At 44.6% G+C, this 22,034-nt stretch overlaps 1 protein-coding gene across 1 annotated transcript in view; it reads right to left on the bottom strand.

Moving 5' to 3' along the window:
* Nucleotides 1-22,034, bottom strand: part of MAN2A1 (mannosidase alpha class 2A member 1) — a 162,037-nt gene that overhangs the window by 123,697 nt on the left and 16,306 nt on the right. Inside the window, exons 2-3 of the mRNA XM_077861780.1 lie at nt 13,340-13,597; nt 10,732-10,876 (exon numbers count right to left, since the gene is read on the bottom strand). Of these exons, the coding sequence (XP_077717906.1) occupies nt 10,732-10,876; nt 13,340-13,597 (403 nt within the window). The remainder of the gene's footprint in view (nt 1-10,731; nt 10,877-13,339; nt 13,598-22,034) is intronic.

Raw genomic sequence — 22,034 nt, forward strand, 5'->3', positions numbered from 1 at the left:
AATACACTTGGAAATTGAACCAGGGCTAGCATAGTGCACAGAATACCTTCCCACTTACTCTTATTTCCCCCCTCACAACACTCTAACCCGTAAGACAGCATTTTAAATCTGTGTTTCACCGTTTTTAAATAAGTGGGGGAAATACCTCAAACCAAGAATTCATAATCAGAAGTTCTAGAGGGCGGGCGTAACTCCAAATCTGCTATCGCTTTCGTTGCAAAAAAAAAAAAAAAGTTAAGTTCTAAAATATAAAGCACGGTGAAGTCGAAAACTCTCCTGCTTATTTTTAATGTATGTGAACCTCGTAACTGTTCACTGACAAAACACCATTTTTTTAAAAATTTGACTCTTGGTCTAGTTTCAACATCTAAAGACTTTGTGGAGGTCTGATCCTCTCAAGGAGCACCTAGTTTTACTTGGTTCAAGGGCACACAGAGCCCCAGTTAAGGACCTGGGCAAGGGGGTCCCATCCTGAGCCCTGCACACTCAAGCAATCTTCCCAGTCTTCCTCTGACCAATTACTTCCATACAAGAAATGCTCAAAGCAAAGACCCTGCCCACCCAGAGCCTGCCCTGCCCTGCCCTTCTGAGTCCCAGGGTCCAAAACTCTTGTGTTCCAACAGCGCCAAGCCAGGGTCTAGAGCCGGCCAGGGGCCCTTTATGGGTCTCTCAATGGAGCAGTCGGCCTGCAGGTGCTGACCTCCCCAGCCTGAGCAGTGCACAGGGGGGTTGCAGTTTGCAGGGGTGTGAGAAGAATGTTGGGGTGTCTGTATGCAAAGCCCCTCCTGGTTTAGGACAGAGCCGTTTCTGGGGAAGGGGGCTGGGCTGCCCCAGGCTGGCTCTTCCCACACACACACACCAGCACATTCCAGTGGGGAACTGGAGCCTGGTCAGTCTCAGCCCACACATGGCCTTCCTGATAGCTGTGCTTATTTCTCAAGGCACGAGGGAAAGACCTATTTTATTTAGCAATGTATCAGTTCGATTTTTAACTTTTAAATGTTTAAATCAAGGGTCTGAGAGTCTCCAGGTATTTCTGCCCCAATTCCTACAACCTGAACTTCAAAGCAGTCAATTCTCATGAATCCAGCACCTGGTATGAAGCCTATACCATCAAGAATTCAGTTAAGTATGTGATAGAAGAGTGAAATGTATGGCCCAAAAGGCTGGGGCGGGGGGAGGGGGGGGAGATATATGAAGAATAGATACACACTTATTCAACTAGAAACGAAACCAAAAGGAAAAGACACTGCACACTTAATCAGTTCTAATGCATTCACTGTTCTGATGCTAACCTAATAATCTTTGACCAGTTTCTTTGAAGGTTCTATTTTCTATTTAAAATGGCTCTGTCGGGGATCCCTGGGTGGCTCAGCGGTTTGGCATCTTCCTTGGGCCCGGGGCGTGATCCTGGGGATCCGGGATCGAGTCCCGCATCGGGCTCCCTGCATGGAGCCTGCTTCTCCTTCTGCCTGTGTCTCTGCCTCTCTCTCTGTGTGTCTCTCATGAATAAATAAATAAAATCTCCAAAAAAATAAAAACTAAAAATAAATTAAATGGCTCTGTCAGCCCTAACATGACTTAAACACATATCCCAAACAAGGCATGCCCCTCAAAACACTGCTACACTGTTGTGATTTTAAGTGCTACAATAATGATTTTTGAGGGACTACATTTATTCTACTCAGTTAACTAGGTACCATTAAGAAAACATAACAAATTTTGAATCAAAAATAACTACAGCCAGATAATAAACATTTAAAAACTACAACTTAAGGGGATCCCTGGGTGGCTCAGTGGTTTAGCACCTGCCTTTGGCCCAGGGGGCGATCCTGGAGACCCGGGATTGAGTCCCGCGTCGGGCTCCCTGCATGGAGCCTGCTTCTCCCTCCTCCTGTGTCTCTGCCCCACCCCACTCTCTCTCTGTGTCTATCATGAATAAATAAATAAAATCTTTAAAAAAAATAAAATAAATAAAAATAAAAACTACAACTTAAGCTTTAGGTTACTTCGGTTTTGACATAATATCCTCAAATTTAAAAATAAATACAGGGGATCCCTGGGTGGCTCAGCGGTTTAGTGCCTGCCTTTGGCCCAGGGCATGATCCTGGAGACCCGGGATCGAGTCCCGTGTTGGGCTCCCGGCATGGAGCCTGCTTCTCCCTCCTCCTGTGTCTCTGCCCCTCTCTCTCTCTCTATCATAAATAAATAAATAAATCTTTAAAAAAAATAAATAAAAATAAATACAAACAGGATTCATAAAATAAGAAAGCTTCTTTATTTTAGTAATTAAGTTATTGTCTGCCAACAAATGGCCAACAGGTTTCTTCCATCAGTTGTCAAATCCTTCCATAGTTGACTACAATACCCAGTCTTACACTTAAAGTATCACGTACCATCTTAATTGGTATTATCGTAACTCAAATTAACTTTAATTTCAACATTTCTATTTTAAGTTAAGCATGTTCCCCCTTCCATAAACTGTGAAAGAGTCTTAATCAACGTCCTGTTCCAGTGTATTTCTTCAAACACAAACCAAGCCTCTAATAAGGCAAAGCAATAAAGCTAATAAATTTAAAGGATTCTATGGTGAAAAATATGAATGATACGCTGTGGGAATAAAGATTCCTACCAGGAGAACAGGAGAGAGATTCTCAGAATAGTCATCATCTGGATGGAAGAAAAAGGTGGTAGTTCCCAAATAGAAGGAAGAACATATGGAAAAGACACTAAGCCATGAAGGTCTGTGTCCATTTCAGGGAGAGTGAAAGGCAGCCGGTGAGGCTTGCGAGGCAGGTACATGGGAGGAGTACGGAGAGAAATAAGAATAGAAGTGGGGGTCAGATCACTGAAAATCTTCTGAACCATTCTTGATTCTTACTGAAAATTTAGGAGGAAGGAAGTTAAGGTCTCCTGATCTGTGCTTTCAAATATGGGGGCGCTGCAAGTATAAAGGAGAGATGAAGATGATAAAGTAGAAAACAAACAGGAAAGGAGGCCCCTGAAAAAAAAAAAGTTTCTGAGGCCCAAGGAGGCAAAATGAAGAGAATATGCTAACTGATGAAAGCTTCCAAGAGAGAGGGCAGAGAGAAAGTCAAAGATGGGGTTGGGGTTTCCCAAAGATCTGCGAGACTTTGGAAACCTATAAAACCTGCTGAATCCTATAAATGCTTCTGAACTCAGGTTTCCGGAATAACCTCATCTTTTTTCCAGGTGATTCAGTATCATCTAATAGTGTTCAAAGCATATCAGCTTCACTTCCACTAAGTTGTTTGAGATACAGCACTTTTTGAACCCATGTAAGATGCTGTCACTGGAAATTCTATCCCACACCACGGGAGCCATCAGCACGACTGTCAGGACAGCTGGGGTTTTGTTCATCCTGCAGCTGTATACGGATAATGTCCAATTGTGACCCCTTACTATGCTGCTTTTCTAAATGCCCTTTAAAAGACCTGTGTACCTCGATATCTGACACCTGCGATTGTGAGATCAACCGCCACAATAATTTCTAAATCTGGGCTACAGTTACTTCCCTGCCTTGTTAAGAATACTACCCAGGAGCGTCAGTTCACACGGAGTAGGACCCTTCAGGCCCAAACAGTCTAGTGATTTGAAATGAAAATGGAAAGGGTCCATCGTATGAGAGACACGGTCAGAAGTAAAAGGAAAAAGTGACTTCCTTTCAAGAAGTGACTCTTAGGATAGGAGGCTGTTTAGCCTTACCATCCGGCAAATGCTGGGCAAATTATCAAAGTTTCTCAAAGAAACCATTTAAAAGCTGGGAAATACTGCTTCTACATGACTTGCTAATTGTAAAATATGTAGCAATGAGGAGAACCACTCACTAGCTCGTGTACTAACGTAGTATTTAAGGACGGGGACATCCGTTTCAATGAGCACAGACCAGGAGGAAAGAAAGGATGGGAAATGGTGCGGTGAGGGGTCTACTTTTGCAAGATAGTTAATTAAATGTTTTACATGATTAATAATATTAAAGTAGATGATGCCTGACCCGGAAACACTTAAAAAGACCTTCTTCCAATAGAAGCTCTGCCTGTGGTTTTCGAAGAATCACTTTCAAGAGACAGTATTAATTAAGGGTCACAAGCCCTGATTCCAGAGCTGGACAGCTTGGATTCAAGCCCAGCCCTGCCGCAAACATAGGACTTGGGCTCTCTTCTGCCTCGGTTTTCTCATCTGTGAAATGAGGGTAATAACAGGACTTTTTGTCGTACAGTTGCTGAGAGCAGTAATGGAGTTGATACAGGTATAGAATAGTGCCTGAAACCTAGTAAATTCCCATAAGCACTAATAAGTATTTGCATAACTGGCACACTGGTGAGCCCTGAAGCACTCAGATTTGAAACGCAGAAGTAATCAAAACAGGAGAACAGAGACAGGTCTGAAGATCCCCTACGTCTCCAGCGGTCACTTGATATATGGGCTCCTAAGGAATGCAGCCCAGTCAGAGCTGCAATAATCAGACTTTTCCTTCTGAAAAGGAACCTCAAAATACCAATTCTAGAGATCTCTGAAAAAGATAATTCTAAAGAGCCGTGTAAACATTTAACTCTTAATGCCATCCTTTTCGTAATTAAGTTTGCCAGAAAAAATACAGGGTGCCAAGTTAAATTTGAATTTCAGATAAGTAATGAATAAATGCTTAACCGTAAGCATGTCCCATTAAGTTATTCAGAACACATATATACTAAAAAAAAAAAAAAAAAAAAAAAAAAAAATTTTCATTTACTGGAAATGTAAGCTTTCCTTTTTTTTTTTTTAAGTTAAATCTGGCAACCCAAGGGGTGGTGCCTGGTGGCTCAATGGGTTCAGCATCTGACTCTTGGGTTTTGGCTCAGGTCATGATCTCAGGGTCATGAGATCAAGCTGCATATGCGGAAACCATGCTCAGCGGGGAGTCTGCTTGGGGGTTCTCTCTTTCTCTCTCTCCCCCTGCTCTCTCTAAAATAATAAAATCTTTTTAAAAATGTGGCAATTTTATTAATAACTCACAGTTCAGATAAATGCGCCGAAGTAGTTAATGCCCATAAAGAAGAAAATCCTCTGAACTAAATTAAATATCTCAAAGCAGCACGGTAAATAGAAAGAACAGAGACCTTAGAATGAACGAGGCAAATCTGAGCTTTAATTCGCCACCTTGTGCCAATTTATCACTGATAGATCTTGAAGAAATGAGTATCCCTACCTTAGCCTCCCTGTCCTCACCTGGTAAGAGGGGTCTGATTTGCCAGTTTTGTGGGGTGCAGAATGGATTACACGAAGCCACACACACTCGACACTCCCCCGATACAAGATGGGCAACGACTACTAGTCCCCGACTCCCTTCTTCCTCATTTTCTCTCGGCTCCAGAAACTCAAATTTCCCATCATGGTGGCCAAAACCAAAGAACTCACTGTATCCCTGGATCACTAAACAGAACAAAGTCCTCCCGGAACTGTGCCCGCAAACAAACCTCCCCTCTGCATCCCATCTCCTGCCACTCAGCAGGCTCCTCTGGCAGCTGGAGTCCAAGCCTCCCCGGCTTGCACCCCACCCCCCCCCACCCCCACCCCCCCCCCCCCCCCCCCCCGACCATTACCCGACCCGGCCGACCAAAACCCTCCTCTGACTGTGCTGAACAACGACCAGCAGAAGAAACCTTTCAAATAACATGTCACTGTCATTTCTTCACGTTTTGGGTTTTTTTTTTTTCTTCCACTCTTTAAGAATAAGGGCACACATGGGTGCCTGGGTGGCTCAGACAGTTCAGTGTGACTCTTGATTTGGGCTCAGGTCATGATCTCAGGGTCCTTCGGGCTCTGCACTCAGCAGGGAGTCTGCTTGGATTCTCTCTCTCTCCCTTGTTCACACTTCTCTCTCGCTCTCAAATCTTTTAAAAAAAGATTAAGGATTCAGAAAAAAAAATAAAAAAAAAATTAAAAAAAGAATAAAGGCATATAAACTCATTACAAATTAAAATATAATGCTAAATACAAAATTCTTCCCCTAAAAAAAAAAAAAAAGAAATATCCTACTCATGTGAATAAATACTCTGGAAAAGAACTACAAAAAAAAGAAAAAAAAGAACTGCAAATGCACAAAATACAATGATTTTCCACTGTGGCTCTTGTGCCTAGGTCTCTCTCTTATTTGGAGTCATACCACATGGGGGATTATTTTCTAATGTTCATTTTACAAATTGCTGAACTAACAATATGCTGTCCAACTTTCCATTTAGTATACCTTATCTGCTCTCTACACACTGTGGTTTCTTTGAAGGAAAATTAACTAAATATTTCAGCAGTTTAAGTACGTGGGAAGCAAAGAATTAAGATTGTAGATACAAAGGTGCTGTAATTGTGTTTTAATCAGCTTATTAAATATAACATGAACATGTATCAATCAACTAACATTTAATTTCATGGTCTATGATTCAAACTTTTCAAAAGCGTAACAGTACAAAGTTATCAGCATTTACTTAACAATTCCTTTCCAATTTTGTTTTAACTCGTGTAAACCACATAAAATATTGTATGACAACTGTTATGCGTCCTCATGTACTGGAAGACATAATTAGGAATTAAAACACAAACATAAATTGAAATTTATCTGTCTTGTGAGATATCAGAACCCGATCAAAAAAGAAAAACACCCACATATATAAAAACTCAGCAACATAACTCTTAAAGTTAGGGGACCCACTATAGGAACCTATTTTTTTCAAATACCCCTATCCCCAGCAGACAAAACTCCACCGATGAGACAAATCATGGAGCTGAAATTTGTTTTAAATTGTTGCTGCAGAAAATGCAAACAAATCTCTATAAACCTCATTTAGAAAGTAAATCGCCTAACCGCACATCATTTAGGAGTATTATACAAAGATTTCCCATTACGGAGTCACATTTTGACTTGGAATGTTTGCACGCACTTCTCTCTTTTTCTCCACTGAGAGTGTGGTTCTTCATGATCCGAACGATTCAGCTTTTCACGGGATAATTTAGTTTACCTAAACTCCACTTTTGTTGAGGAGCGGTGAAAAGTATTAAGAAAAGTCAGAGGATTTGGTCCTCTAGCATTTTGCTGGATTATCAAAAATGGCTTTGGTTTTAAAAGGTCTGCGTCTGACCATTATTTTTTTCCTCAAGTGGAGGAGGGCCGGAGGGTAAGGGTCATTAACATCCTTTACTAAGACAAAAAGGTTGGAGGGTGGTTGCTAAGACACCAACAGACAGATCCATCTATTGCAATCAGGACCAGGTATTAGGGCTGTCTCCCCGCAGAACAAGGCTAACAGCAGCGGGAACCCCTAAGGCAAACACACAAAATCTAAAAGGCACAGGCAGGCAATCCCTGCCCCTGAAGAGCTTAATATCATCTGTTGCTTGCATTTAAAATTACAAGGCACCTTTTAAGGGTTTTTTTCAAGGAATGAGTGGCTCAGTGGTTGAGCATCTGCCTTCTGCTCCAGTCATGATCCCAGGGTCCTGGGATCGAGTCCCACATCCCGCATCGGGCTCCCTGCTCAGCAGGGAGTCTGCTTCTCCCTCTCCTCTCGGTGCTCTCTCTTGCTATCTCTGTCACTATCTCTCTCTCTGTCTCCAATAAATAAAATCTTTTAAAGAAATATTTATTCAGGGAGGATCCCTGGGTGGCTCAGAGATTTAGCGTCTGCCTTTGGCCCAGGGCGCAATCCTGGAGTCCCGGGATCGAGTCCCGCGTCGGGCTCCCAACATGGAGCTTGCTTTTCCCTCTGCCTGTGTCTCTGCCTCTCTCTCTCTGTCTATCATGAATAAATAAATAAAATCTTTAAAAAAAAAATGTTTTTTTCAGAGAACAGGAGTAAGATGAAGGAAGAGATGGGGAGGGAAACTAGAGAAAAGCCTATGTCAGGGTCGAATGTTTCATCTGAGTCTGCAGAGTCACATTGCCTGGTTCAGTAGCTTATCTACTGAATAGCTAGATTGAATGCAGTACCATGTGCTGCTCACTATTCTGGGCATTAGCAACCTGTTGGTTCTGAGACAAAGTCTGAGCCCTCACTGAGCTTACCCTCGAGCAAGGAGACGAAGCAAAAGTGCCATAGACCTTTACATCTCTGCCTACGTGCAAGCGTGGGCCGGTGCGCAGAGTTCAGGAAGCTGCAGGGGGGCACGGGGACAGGTGGAGAAGACCTCACCTGTATTTAGCGATTATTAGATGCCAAGTGTCAGGCTGGGCAACGAGCACAGGCTGGGACAGGAGGCACTTGTTCTCTATCCGTCGACTCTACTCCGGTGGGAGGGGCAGGTAAACTAACAGAATTACTGTGGTGCCACTCACTGCTCCCGTAAACGTGACGCGCTGGCGACACCCAAGAGTGGCACTAAACTTCCAAGATGTTTACAAAACACCTGCCACACTGGCCGGTGAACTACACACTTTATTATTACAGGTAAGTGCACGTGTTAGAGAATTACAAGAAATGAGACGGGTGGAAGTTGAGGATGGCAGAAAGGGGAAAAGATAGTTAAGTCTTTAAAAATTCTAAAAGGGAGGAGAAATGGGGTCACACGAGGACTTGCAAGGCACACTGCAAGGTGCATTTACAAACCTATACGGAATCTGATGTCTTTGAATCACATCTCACCCCCAAATACAGGACGAGAAGTGAACTTGTTCAGTTGCAGATGGTCGGCAAAGAGCAGGGAGGACAGTTTATACACCACAGGGCTCTGCCGCTATTTCCTATATAAGGGAGTATTTCAGAGTCCATGAGATTTACAGAAAGTCACCTGTAGTCCCACAGGCAAGCTCGGATCCCATGTGTGAAGCGTGAGCACCTCACCTCCCCGTCAGTCTACAGGTAAACCGACGTGCTTTCCAGGACACAGACCCTAAATGCAAACGTGCTTCTTAATCCAGCTACAAGTACAGAAATGGCAAAAGGAATTGTAATTAGATATGGTTTTCATCACCTTTTGTATTTACTTGATAACTAATTCCTGCTTTAAGATGCTACTCCACCCATACGATCTACATTTTACGGACACACAGATGTGCCCAAAAGACTAGGGGGCCGGGATACAGCAGAGCCAGGACGCCTGCCTCATTCCGCCTGCTCCCGGAGCCCTGCAGCCCTTCCATGATGCCCAGCCATCAGAGTCCTTTTGTTTTCATTTTTAAGATTTTATTTAATTTGAGAGGGAGACAGAGTCAGAGAGAGAGAGAGAGCACACGAGCCAGGGGGCAGAGGCAGAGGGAGAAACAGGCTCCCCGCTGAGCAGGGACTCCAACGCCACCGTGGGGCTGGATCCGAGGACCCTAAAATCATGACCTGAGTGGAAGGCAGACGCTTAACCGACTGAGCCACCCAGGCACCCCCGGAGTTTAGATTTGAAGGGACAGGCTAAGATTAAGGAGGAAGATGATGCATAACATTTAAGAGGTAAAGTTAATAAGACAGGTGTTTGTAGGAAAAGATGAAGACACAGAAACCAAGTCAGAAGCTGGTGTGACAACTGCTCATCATAAATTTCCAGAATAACACTGATTTCATATATTTCATATCTCTGTGTGTACTAACTATTGAAATACTATGGAAATTCAAACATTTTAGCATCCAAGCTGTGTCCAAGTACCTCTCACACCCAAAAGCAGCACACACGTGTGCACACTCATATACACACACACGACTTCACCAAATCACAAGTCCAAACATAAAGTAACAAGACCTACTGTCTTAGAAACAGAAAGAAAGGAACACATGCCAATAAACCAGCAAGAAAGAATATAAGTCAGAGATTCATGAATATAGGGAGTAAAGAAAAAAAAACCTTCAAAGTACTAAATGAATAGTGAGCTCTCGGATAGTAATGACGAAATGGAGAAATTGAGAAAAACAGAGAGAAGTGTAAATACGTCCTCAAAAGAAGTCTTTGGAAGTACATGGTCCTAAAACTCCTGTGGCAGGATTCAAGAAGTATTTATTTACTCTGTCCCAATGAACTCACACTAACAAATCTATAAATATTTCCCATTGGAATTTTAGCAATTTTCCCTTACCTTGGGGAAAAAATTCCCGAGCCCCAATAAATAACAAAATAACAAAATAACAAAAGTTGTCATATGAGATAATAACAATAATGATAATGATAGCAGTTACTCTGGGGCCATGCATCACACCTTTATGTGTCACGCTATGAAGGAGACACTATCCTGACTCTTCCTACCTGGAAAAACACTTACTTCCACCTTCAGTAACTTGCCTGAAGTCATCTCACACTGACAGGGTTGGGACTCCAAACTCCGAGCAGCCTGACCAAGACTCTTTAACCTCTTTACAGCGCTTCTCTGTTTTAAAGATTCAAATGTTCCCACGAGAATTTTGCATTTTTTAGTCAAGAGTTTATGAACACAAAATAATTCTCCCACATAGTATTTTTTACCAGAAGTAACTACAGTGAACAGTCAGCACCTTAAGTCAGGGTCACTCTTCAGCCCCAAACTAAGACCTTCTTGTGTTTATTACTATTTTAAACGGCACAAGTACCGCCCATGAGTGCCACCTAAATTGATAAAATTAAAACTCAAGATACAATGACATATAAAAGGAACATATTACTGTGACAAGTCAGCGAAGGAGGTCTCAAAAATCTGAGAAATCTGCTCTACCGGATTCTCATTAAAATACTCAGTGCCTACAGGGGCTTAATAACCTGTAGTTTTTTTTGAAGTGCAAATTTTACCTGGGTCATTATGGGAATGAGGCACCACAAAGACTTGAAGGGGCTTAGCGTCCCATTCATTAAATAAATAGCTAATGTCAAATCCTTGTTTCCAAACTCCACCATCTGGATTGTCGAAAGGAATTAGACTGTAAACATCCAACATCTAGAAATATAAAGGACAAAATAAAGGAGAAAAAAGAGTAAGTTTAACCGTGTTATTACCATTTTTAATTTGAGCTTAATGTTGGGAAATATTTGCTCGAAGCTACTCATTCTCCTACTGTGTATGTATCTTAATAGATAAAATTATATCTGTAGACATTAATTGAATAGTTTAAGGCAGAAAACATTTAATTACCGTTCAAATTCTTAAAATGCTACTGTGTTACTTAACCGTCGTGATCAATAATCCCCTCCCCCATCTGCTTCTAATGAAAAATAATTTCATTCAATTCCTTCTTGCCTTGCTTTACACTTCTGATATAACCTAGTAGAAATTGGTAGGAACGAAATAACAAAGAAAAATTTTTTGATGAAATGTGATTATGACCAAGTATTTTTTCATACAACAGTGATAATTTTTTTTAACATCAGTAGTCTTTATTTTACAATTAATCACACGTATTTTAAAAACTCTTTCTGAAGGGAAATGCATCTACAGCTATTCCTTCCTTTAGCATATACATTATGTTTACCTTTTTCATTCTAAAAATAAAACTACAACGGAGTCAATGAGGCATACTCACATAAAATGGAAATTTTTAAATGTTCACATGTTGTCTAAATTTCCAGTATGACTATACTGGAATAGTATAATAGGTAATAATCTATTTGGACGCAAAGGAAAAAATATTGCCAAAAACAACAACGACAAAAAAAAAAAAAAAAGCACCAAACCTAAAAACTTGTAGTTTTCATATTCTGTGATACTGAATGTGACAAAGAACATTGGGTAAAATTTAAATTACGTAAAAATTATATCCGAATATATAAGCGGGTTACAAAAAAATTTAAAGATATCAAGCAAATTATGTAAAAAGTGAATACAAAGTCTTTTAAGGCAACAACATTATCTCTCACTTCGAATTTATGACTTTAATAAATAAAATGAAACGCTCCCAAGGACGAGTCAATAAATTTTTGGGAGGCAGCCAAAAGGGAGGATGTGTCAGCAGTCTGTTGCTCCTTCTGGATCCTTCTCCGGCCCGGTAGCTCTCCTGTACTCCCTGCCTCGCTCTGCCTGCCTCCCGTGGTTGTTCAGCAACACGGTTGCTTCTCTGCAGCCCAGAGAACACCCTCCTCCAAAAACGTTTTCCCGTCCTCCTTTAAAAGGTACTTCTTTAAAACCTACACAGAGCCAAGACTCAGAAACGGATGCGCGTTCAGAGCACGGAAGCCTGAGCGCGTGAGCCGGGCCCGGCCTCTAAGGTCTCCAGCTGCCGCCGGCCTCTAAGCGAGCCTCGGCCCCGAGCGTGGCCGTGCCCACAAGTTAGCGGAAACGTCTACGCTGAAGCAAGGCCAGAGCCAACTCGGTTTTGCCCAAGGGTGAAGCATTTGCCCTTTACGTTCTTGTCACCATGTTGTAGCCTCGGGTCTAAGGAGCCCTCTGCTACTCTGCACAACACAGCAAATCTGACACACCCTAAATTTAGGAAAAGCACGAGCCCTTTCTTCCCCTAGCTTACAATCCACTAAAAAAGCGCTATCCAGGGCAGCCCCGGTGGCGCAGCGGTTTAGCGCCGCCTGCAGCTCAGGGCGTGATCTGGAGACCCTGGATCGAGTCCCACGTCGGGCTCTCTGCATGGAGCCTGCTTCTCCCTCTGCCTGTGTCTCTGCCTCTTTCTCTCTCTCTCTCTGCATCTCTATGAATAAATAAATAGTCTTTAAAAAAAAAAAAAAAAGTGCTATCCAAGGAAAGGAGACTGCAAGCCAAATCTGTCATTTTAAATTTTCTAGGAAAATGAAATAAGTGAAATTAAGTTTAATGACATCTTTTATTTAACCCTGCATATTCCTAATATCATCTCCATATACAAATATACACAGTATACATACATATACACATATATATACTTCAATACAGAAACAAAGTATTCACATTTGTTTTCATAGCAAGCCTTTAACACTTAGAGCACACCTCAGTTCAAACTAGCCACCTTTCAGTGCTCAGTAGCCACATGTGGACAGTGACTTTCATGCTGAACAGCATAATTCTAGAATATTTCTCTTCCCTTTCAGCAAAAGGAATCTAGCCCTACACTGTGTGAAACCTAAAGTGTCTAAAGAGACAGAGTAAGAACAGGGCTTTTCTTATACTCTTCAGAAGATAGCCAAATTTAAACCTCTAAAGGTCTTCACCAACCAGACAAAATAAGACCTAAAAAGCATACAAAAAGGCCATAGTCACAAAGCATAAAATGATTTTAAAAAGGGGGGAGGTGAGGAACATAGAATTACAGAATTTTATCACTACACGACAAAGAACTTTAATGATCACGTGACTCATCAAGTCACTTTACAAAGACAGAATCTGGAACCCGGATTGTTGAAGCAACTAAAGTTAAAACGGGTAACAGATCAAAACAGAATGAAAGACCCAACGATCACGAACGAATGCATACGTTACCTGCACATCTGAATTCCTACTTCCACTTTGTAAAGCGAACGAACAGTCTTCAGGGTCCACTGCAAGGGACAATTGTTTTGATGGCAGAAGTGGTGAGCCAGCACCTTGGCTGAAATTGCCTTGTGAACTCTTTGGACCATCCTCCACAGACTCACTCAAATTGATGACCGAGTCTCTAATATTTGAGATGATCTCATTATTCTCAGCTAGCAAACGCTCCAAATGGTCTATTTTTTCTTGCAACATGGAGAGCTGGCCCTACAATAAAAAAGAAAAAGGCAGCTATATGAAACTCTGATATAGCTCTGCTGAGGCACACACATTTTTTTTTTTTTTTAAATTATGTGCCTGCCCAAGAGGGCAGCCACTCACCCTTCACTTTCCACTTTTCTAAGTGGGATCACAAAAAGCATAAACAGCTGGCAGTGTTGAAATATCAATTTACAGCAGAAAATCTCCATGGCTGCAATCTTTGTTTAATCATATTTTAAAACGTGCAACGGACAGACCCAAAATATTTGGGGATATATTTCCTGGTGCCCCAAACCCCGTCCTACAAGATCTTTGAGCTCTCTATTATAAGTAAGTACATGTTTCAGGTATGAAATTTTAAATTTAAGTATAACTGATTCTAGTTACTCAAAAGAGTCAAAAAAACATGAATCTGAAAAAAAATATATATATATATCATTCCATCATAATCAATGACCCTAGTGGGCAATCCTAAATCAGAAATACCATTTACAGGAAAATTATTAGTCAACTATCAATTAGCCATGTGTATGGACTGCTCCTACTGTGCTGTGCCTTTATGGTTTTTTAAACTGATCCTTACATTAAGAGCTTGTCGGCTTTATAACATAAACCTTGCTGTAGAGAAGGATATTTTAGCTTATGAGAGCGAGGACAACCTTTGTCCTGTTCACTCTTACATCTAGGGCCTCAAGTATGTAAGTACACAGTAGATACTTAAACATTTGTCACGCCCTTATGTTTCTGGAACGCAGTAATAATTCTTTAGTGAACACCCACCGTACCAGGCATAACGGATGACATGCTGGGAAGATACATATGCCCAAAATACGGATCCGTGGTGCAGAACACAGAAAGTGACGCCGGAACTCGCAACCGTCCACCCAGAGCGTCCACACCAGGGTTTACTACAGCAACTAGATGCATAGGACCCAGAACAAGAGTCCTAACACCAGCAAACAACAGGAAAGGAGGAGGGACAAGGAAAACTGTGAACAAAGAGGAAGGGAAAGGAGAAAACACCTGAATGTTCAAAAGTAAAGAACTGGTCAAACGGTACATCTAGATCATGGAAATGTTTTCAGTCGCTGGAAACTGAGAAATACGAATTCTTTAAAAATCAAAATAGACAGGAAGGTACTTTCAGGAGACACAGTGGAAAAAAAGAGTTTAAAAAGCATGCATAGGGCGGCCCCGGTGCCTCAGTGGTTTGGCACCACCTTCAGCCCAGGGTGTGATCCTGGAGACCCGGGATCGAGTCCCACGTCGGACTCCCTGCATGGAGCCTGCTTCTCCCTCTGCCTGTGTCTCTGCCTCTCTCTCTCTCTCATGAATAAATAAATTAAATCTTTAAAAAAAAAAAAAAGCATGCATAAAAAAAACAGTAATTTGATACCATCCTTTTCGACAAAACAAACGTATGGAGGACCATAATCAAGATGCTAAAACTGGCCATGGGTATGTATGTTCCTCTTTAATCTGTCAAGGACAGCTGTTGACTTTATAACGGGGAAGCCAGGAGGAAAAAGGATTCCACCTTCAGGTTAGGAGGTGGAGCAACAGGGGACAGCGAGTCGGAGGCTGGTGTCTACGGAGGGGGCCACTGTGGCAAACCGTGTGAAAATGACCAAAGTCTGAAGGGACCGGAGAAGATATTTTGGAATGAGAAAAGAAATATCCAAAATTGGAAGTCAGCCGCACATTATCTTTGTGGGGAGGAGGGGGCTGGAAGCGCAGAGGACACCGGGGACGGATAACCAGAGACGAGGACACGAGGAAGGCCTCCTCGGACCGAAAGACGCAGTCCCGGGCCTCCCGAGAGGCATGCGGGGCAGAAAGAAGAGCCCTGCCTGGCGAAACCCTAGTCCTTTAAGCCAACTGTCACCTCTGGGTCAAACTCTGAACCCGTTTATCAGCATGTTATAACACAGGAGCAGCAAGTGCAAGTTTGGATTTTTTTTTTTTATGATTTTACTTATTCATCAGAGACACAGGCAGAGGGAGAAGCAGGCTCCCTGCAGGGAGCCCGATGTGGGACTCGATCCCGGGACCCGGGGTGACAACCTGGGCCCAAGGCCAATGCTCAACCGCTGAGCCCCCAGGGCGCCCCGGGAAGTGCAAGGTTTTGGCGCAGAGCCCAGGCTGTAGGACAAGCCCCGGGGCCCCTGGCGAGTAGCAAGGGGAGACTGCACAGCTCAGGACAGGGAGGGCGCGGTGATGCTCCTCAAGTGGTTCTCAGCGGAGGCCAGGCCAGGCCAGTCCCAGGGTAACCCACGGCTCACCCAAGCAGCACGGACTAGGGCGCCAGGGATGCCGCTCTCTGACTGATGTGGGGGTACTTTCCTAAGCAGTCAGGCGCCCAAGGGCTGTCTGGAATAAGGGAGAAACTTTTCTTATGGCCCCGAGACCACAGCTCTCTGCAATCACTTGTGATGAGCTCGGCTGAGTATCTCCCATACGGAGGGAACAAGACGACGTCAGTGATGCTTGCAATCCCTCCCGCAGCGGGTGACAGCAGCAGATCAGGTTCCTCTGATTCCAAGCAGAACTGGAACATGCGGCCTTGTCCGTCTCGGGGAAAGCTACCCGCTCCCTAAAATAAGACACCGTCTAAACACCACCCCCCCAGAGCTGTTCGGGAGGCTGCAGGTTTCATCCGACGCTCACAGCACATGAACGGATACACGGCTGCCTGCATTCCCCGACCCTCCTGTACCTTCAGGAACAGGTGATTTCGGAGCCGTGCAGACAAAGCTGCGGACAGCTCTAGTCCCATAACCCATGGATGGGAGTTATTATTCAAAACAGCCCAGGAGATTGAGGTTTCGTGAAAAATAATCCTGCGGGCACTAAAGACGACTTTCAATCTCACCGTGGCTTTACAGATACAATTAATGACCAGTACCCGGAATTCTGTACGGAATTAATCAATCCAAGGAGAAACCTGCGGCCTGCGGATATGTCAGCAGAACAGGCTAATGAAAATCACGCTTTCAAGTTATATTATGTAGTGGAATAAAATCTCCCCCCAAACAGCTGAAATTCCTGAAATACGCACACCCCACAAGCAAACTGCACACGGGCCTGCGTGGCACGACCTTCTGAGGATGCGTTTGTAGGCTGCCCTGAAGTGACAGAAATCGCAGATAGTGTCTCAATTACACCAACCAAAGAACACTCAGGGTAATACAGAGAAAGACAATCTTCAGGAGGAAAGATGATCACTTGGGAGAAAGCCATTACTATCCTTTGATTTGCTAATCAGCTCGAAGGGGAGGCCCCGGTGGCCCAGTCAGGACTGGAGAAGGAGGCCTGCAATCAGATTTACGATTTATGTTGCTTTTGATGAAGGAAAAAAGCTGAGAAGACATCACTGACCCAAATGACTTTTGAGAGAAAAGATGTGGATCCTAGCACGAGGCAAAACCAGGACGGGCACCCACGCAGTCCTGTGAACGGAATCAATCCACGCACACCCGCCGCTGACTCAGAAAGCTCCTTGCTTCGGCCACTCAGCTCACTGATCTGCACAGCGGCCCCTTCCTTCCTGCTACGGGAAGGGGGTGGGCTCCTCCTTCCCTTAACAGCCACACTTGCCCGGTGAGCTCCAAGCCCAAGGCTCTCAACATTGCTCAAAGGCCTCAAAGGCCATTGGTTAGGCCTCTCAATAGGCCTTCACCAAACTCCCTCTAAAACTAACTCATTCTCAACTGGGTAGCGCCCAGCATTAGGGCCAACTACAGGAAATGTGCCATTTCCATAAATCAAAAATGGTAAAATTCACCAGTTTCCCACGGTTTAACTCACCACTATATCCTCCCCAAAACACCCGATCCCTTGGCCCCCCGCAATCCCCCTGCGATCCCTCTCTGGGCCGAGGCCTCCAGAGACACGCAGAGATTAGGAACAGTGTGCTCTCATCGCTCCCCTTTCTCGGGAACCCCCGCTGCCCCATCGGCCCTTCTGATCAGCATCTGCCCACCAATGCACCGAAACTGCCCCTGCTAAGTCCCCAAAGGCTTCCTTCCGCGTGGTCCGGCGCGATAGAGCAAAGGCTGTCCTTGCCTTGCTCAGCACCTCAAGGCGAAGCACAGGAGAGCACTTGCTCCTCCAGGTGACGTTTTCTTACCCGCCCCAGCCAGCATGCGCTCCTGGTTTTCAGCCTCCTCTCCCCGGTACCTGAAGGATGGAGGGCCTCGAGGTTAACTCCGGAGCCCCTCTGTCTTCCCTACACTATCTCATATTATCTCCTCCCCCGTGGCTTAAACCCCATTTTTCTGTACTGATGTCTCATCCACATTTCCATCTCCAGCCAAGGCCTCTTCTCTGAAACACAGACCCATATAATCCCAATGACCATGCCACTCGACATGGGTTTCGCACTTAGGTCCAAAAGCCCCCTTGCCCCCCAAAAGCCCTCTACGATCCTCACATCTTACACAGCTTTAATCTCCACCTGGTTGGTCACCCCTGAACTGATGGCCTGATTCTTCCTCCTTCCTCACCCTGCTCACTCACACAGCCACATATCCGCAAGCTCTTTCCTTACTACCCTTAAAACACGTGCTGAGTCATTCTGCACCTGTCCGTCTGGACTGAAACCACGCCGCCCGGGCCTCCAGCAGCTGCCCTGCCTCCTCCGCAGCAGCTGGCATCCCACCCGTGGCCGCACAGCTGCCTCGCTGCACTTACCCAACGATCCGTGAAGACCTGCACCTACCTATCCCTCCCCCAACAGACCTTCACCCCGTCTCATCCCAGGGGGTGGCCAGATCCTCCTCAACCCATCTCAAGACATTTTCACACACTCTCCCTTTACACAGTGCCCCAAATCTCACCTGGAATGTCCCCTCCACAAGCCTTCCCCAGCCATCTACTGAAAATAGGCCTTCTCATGTTATTCTCTATGTCCGCTTATTTTTTTTTGCCCTTATTACATTTTTCACCTATTTTAAGTATGGTTTCCCCATCTTCATCACTAAATGAATCTCGGTCTTGACAACCAGCAGCACAACTGCATGATTCATCACTGTACCCCTCCTGACGCCCAGCACAATGCCTGGTGCACAGAAGAGCTGCAAATATTTACTGGGTGCCAGGGAAGGGGAGGGATCATATGTAATTTTTTTTCTAAGACAAGGAAGTATAAAATGCCATCTTTTGGCACACAGCCTACACCAAAAATAATATGAATTAAAATAAAACACTCTAACAATTTTTTAAGAAAGAAAATTCAAAAAATCTTCACTGTGACCCAGAAAGTTGGTAAGAATGAGAAGTAAAGACATAAATAATAGGGTGATCTTCACTGCCTGAGAGGGAAAGAATATGGAAATTGAGCTGTGTTTGACCACCGAGGGACAAAATCGTGAGCCTGGCAGTAGGGTAGGATGTGGCTCCTCTTCCAGGGCAGGCAAAGATTATGGACTCTGTACAGTCCAACCTAAAGCTTCAACATGCAGTACGACGATCAGTAATCATGGGTCGCTCAGCTCTAACTTCAACTGATGTGGGGGATGGAGAGAGTCTGGTAAGAGAACCCAAGGTTGATACTGAAATTCTTCCCCCCATAGTAGTGATAAAAGATCTTCAGTCAGGGACCCCTGGGTGGCTCAGCGGTTTAGAGCCTGCCTTTGGCCCAGGGCATGATCCTGGAGTCCCAGGATCGAGTCCCACATCAGGCTCCCTGCATGGAGTCTGCTTCTCCCTCCTCCTGTGTCTCTCTCTGCCTATCTCTCTCTATCATAAATAAATAAATAAAATCTTTAAAAAAAAAAATCTTCAACCCAATCAGGTTTTTAGTTAAGAGAACTAAAGAGGAAATATTATTACATATTTATAATACAACCACCAATGGCAGCATTCGAAAGAAACAAAATTTCACTGCACTAGGTATGTGTACGTACGTCTAAAACTCTAGCTCCACACCACCTGTCACTCACGCATTCTCTTCCTCCTTCTTGTCAGATTTTGTTAGACTCAGAACATCACTCTATCACGTCAAGAGCTCTCTGGACCTAGATTCAGTCATAAAATGTGCCCACCATGTAATTAATGTGATTGAGTAAAAGGATCTAATAATAAGCATCAGAAGTATCTGAAAGGCTGCTCAAAATCACAAATCCCAGGGGTGCCCGGGTGGCTCAGTAGGTCCCATGTCAGAGTCTTGGTTTCGGCTCCAGTCACGACCTCATGGGTCCTAAGATCAAGCTCCCACAGAGCTCTTCGCTCAGCGGGGAGTCGGCTGGAAGATTCTCTCCCTCTGGGGTGCCTGGGGGGCTCAGCAGTGGAAGGGCTGCCTGCGGCCCAGGGCATGACCCCAGGGTCCTGAGATTGAGTCCTGCATCAGGATCCCCTTGGGGAGCCTGCTTCTCCCTCTGCCTGTGTCTCTGCCTCTCTCTCTCATGAATAAATAAAATCTTTAAAAAAAAAAAAAAAAAAAAAGACTCCCTCTCCCTTTCCCCACACACACTCACCTGTGCTCTCTCAAAAAAAAAGAAATCTTAAAAAAAATTACAAATCTTGGGAAGGGCCCAAGAAACTACAATGTTTATGCTCCACAAGTGATTCTGGTGATGAGCCAGGTTTGGGACCTACGTCTCCAACTTCGTGCACGTCAGGGGATTATCTAAGATACATAGCCAATAAGCCACTTGGCAAATCACCACAAAACCACCCTAGAGGGCGGCATAAATCACAAACCTGTGCTCTTTGATAATCTGTTTCCCTGGGTATGAAGTCTCCTAATGACCTTGTACCAGATTCCTCCATTTCATGCTCTAGGATACGATACTTCACCTCACTTTTATTTTCAATGACTGCAAAAGCGATTACTTTATTTCTAACGACTCCTTTTACCAGATAAGATAAAGACAGGATAGTTGAAGCGTTAGGCACAAGACCTCCGGGTCAGACTAGGTGGGTGGTTCTAATCCTCGCTTTGCCGTTTACCAGCACTGCGACCTTCAGGAAGTAAGTCTTCGGGACTTCAGTTTGCTCCCCCGGCCAAAGGCAGCGCTCACACCTATCTGGGTGCGGTTGTAAAAGAACTTAGCACTGGGCCTGCCACGAGCAGGCACTGAAGACCTTACTGCTGCTGCAGCTGCTACAATAAAAGCAGGGCTCTCTAAAATCACTTTGAATGGTACGACTTTCCAGGGCACAGCAACTGCGAGTGAGAACAGCCTCGAAAGCCAAGCCAAGGGGAATGTCATAGAAATGGCAGCACAGGAGACCCCAGCCTCCAGCCTCCCACAAAGATCGACAATGAAACAGCTATCCATGAACACAAACAGCTGTGGGATAGCTCTGGAGTCTACTTCAGAAACACAGCGGAACAAATAAATAAATAAAGAAATAACCACACAGAAAAAAAAAAAGAAATAACAAAACAAACAAAACAACTGCTTCATTTTGCTTTCATCATCTCATGCCCCGGGGCAAGCACTGCTCGATGCCAGGAGGGAATGCCCCAGCTAGAAAGAGTTCCCCTTGCTAGGAAAGAACAGGGCAAACCAGGTTCCCCAGCTGTCGGGAAACCTGCATGAAGAGACACACGGAGGGGCGCCTGGGCAGCTCAGCCAGTTAAGCATCTGTCTTTGGCTCGGGTCATCACATCCCAGGGTCATGGGATCGAGCCCCACATTAGGGTCCCTGCTCCACAGGGAGCTGCTTCTCCCTCTGCCTCGGCCTGCTGCTCCCCCTGCTTGTGCGCTTGCACTCTTGCACTCACGCAAGTGCATTTATTTACTCTGTCAAGTAAATAAATAAATAAAATCTTTAAAAAAAAGGCGGGGGGGGGGGGGGAGATAGACCCATAGAGACATCTAGGAACAAGGAAGAAAAGCAGGGGCCACCAATAGTAGCCACAGAGCATGAACAAGAATGGTTCAATGGCCTGCAGCTTCCACCACCGAAGGAACCCCTGGGCAGCACAGCTGCCATGCAAACCCTGCAGATTTCACCAGTTTTCACCCTCCCATGTATTGGCATTTGCTGATGCCCCCCACCTGTGCCCCTCCTACTCTCTGCTCACAAAACCCCTCTGGGACCTAGGAACCACGCCAGCAGCCAGCCCAGGCCTCTGTGGCTGCACAAGTGTAAGACTCCAGCCCAGCTGCCATGGAGCTAGCCCTCCACCGAGGCACCCGCATGCTGCCAACCTGACACTTGTCACTAGCCTCTACTGTCTGTACACATTCAGGAAGAATCTCTGCCACATTGAGAGAACAAGCCTACGGCCAGGGCCTCCACAGTTGCCTGTAAATATGGATGAAGCCTGTCTTTGGTCACTAGAAATGTGCACCATCATGCTCACCTGGCATCAGATACTCCAGCTATGCACCTACATATCCCAAGCCTGACTTCCATCACCAGCCTCCAGTGCTATGGGCCCACGTGAGACAAACAGTCATGGTAGTTCACATTAACAACCAGGGCCCAG

This window comes from Canis aureus, chromosome 2, assembly GCF_053574225.1.
Source record: "Canis aureus isolate CA01 chromosome 2, VMU_Caureus_v.1.0, whole genome shotgun sequence".
Lineage (NCBI taxonomy): Eukaryota > Metazoa > Chordata > Mammalia > Carnivora > Canidae > Canis > Canis aureus.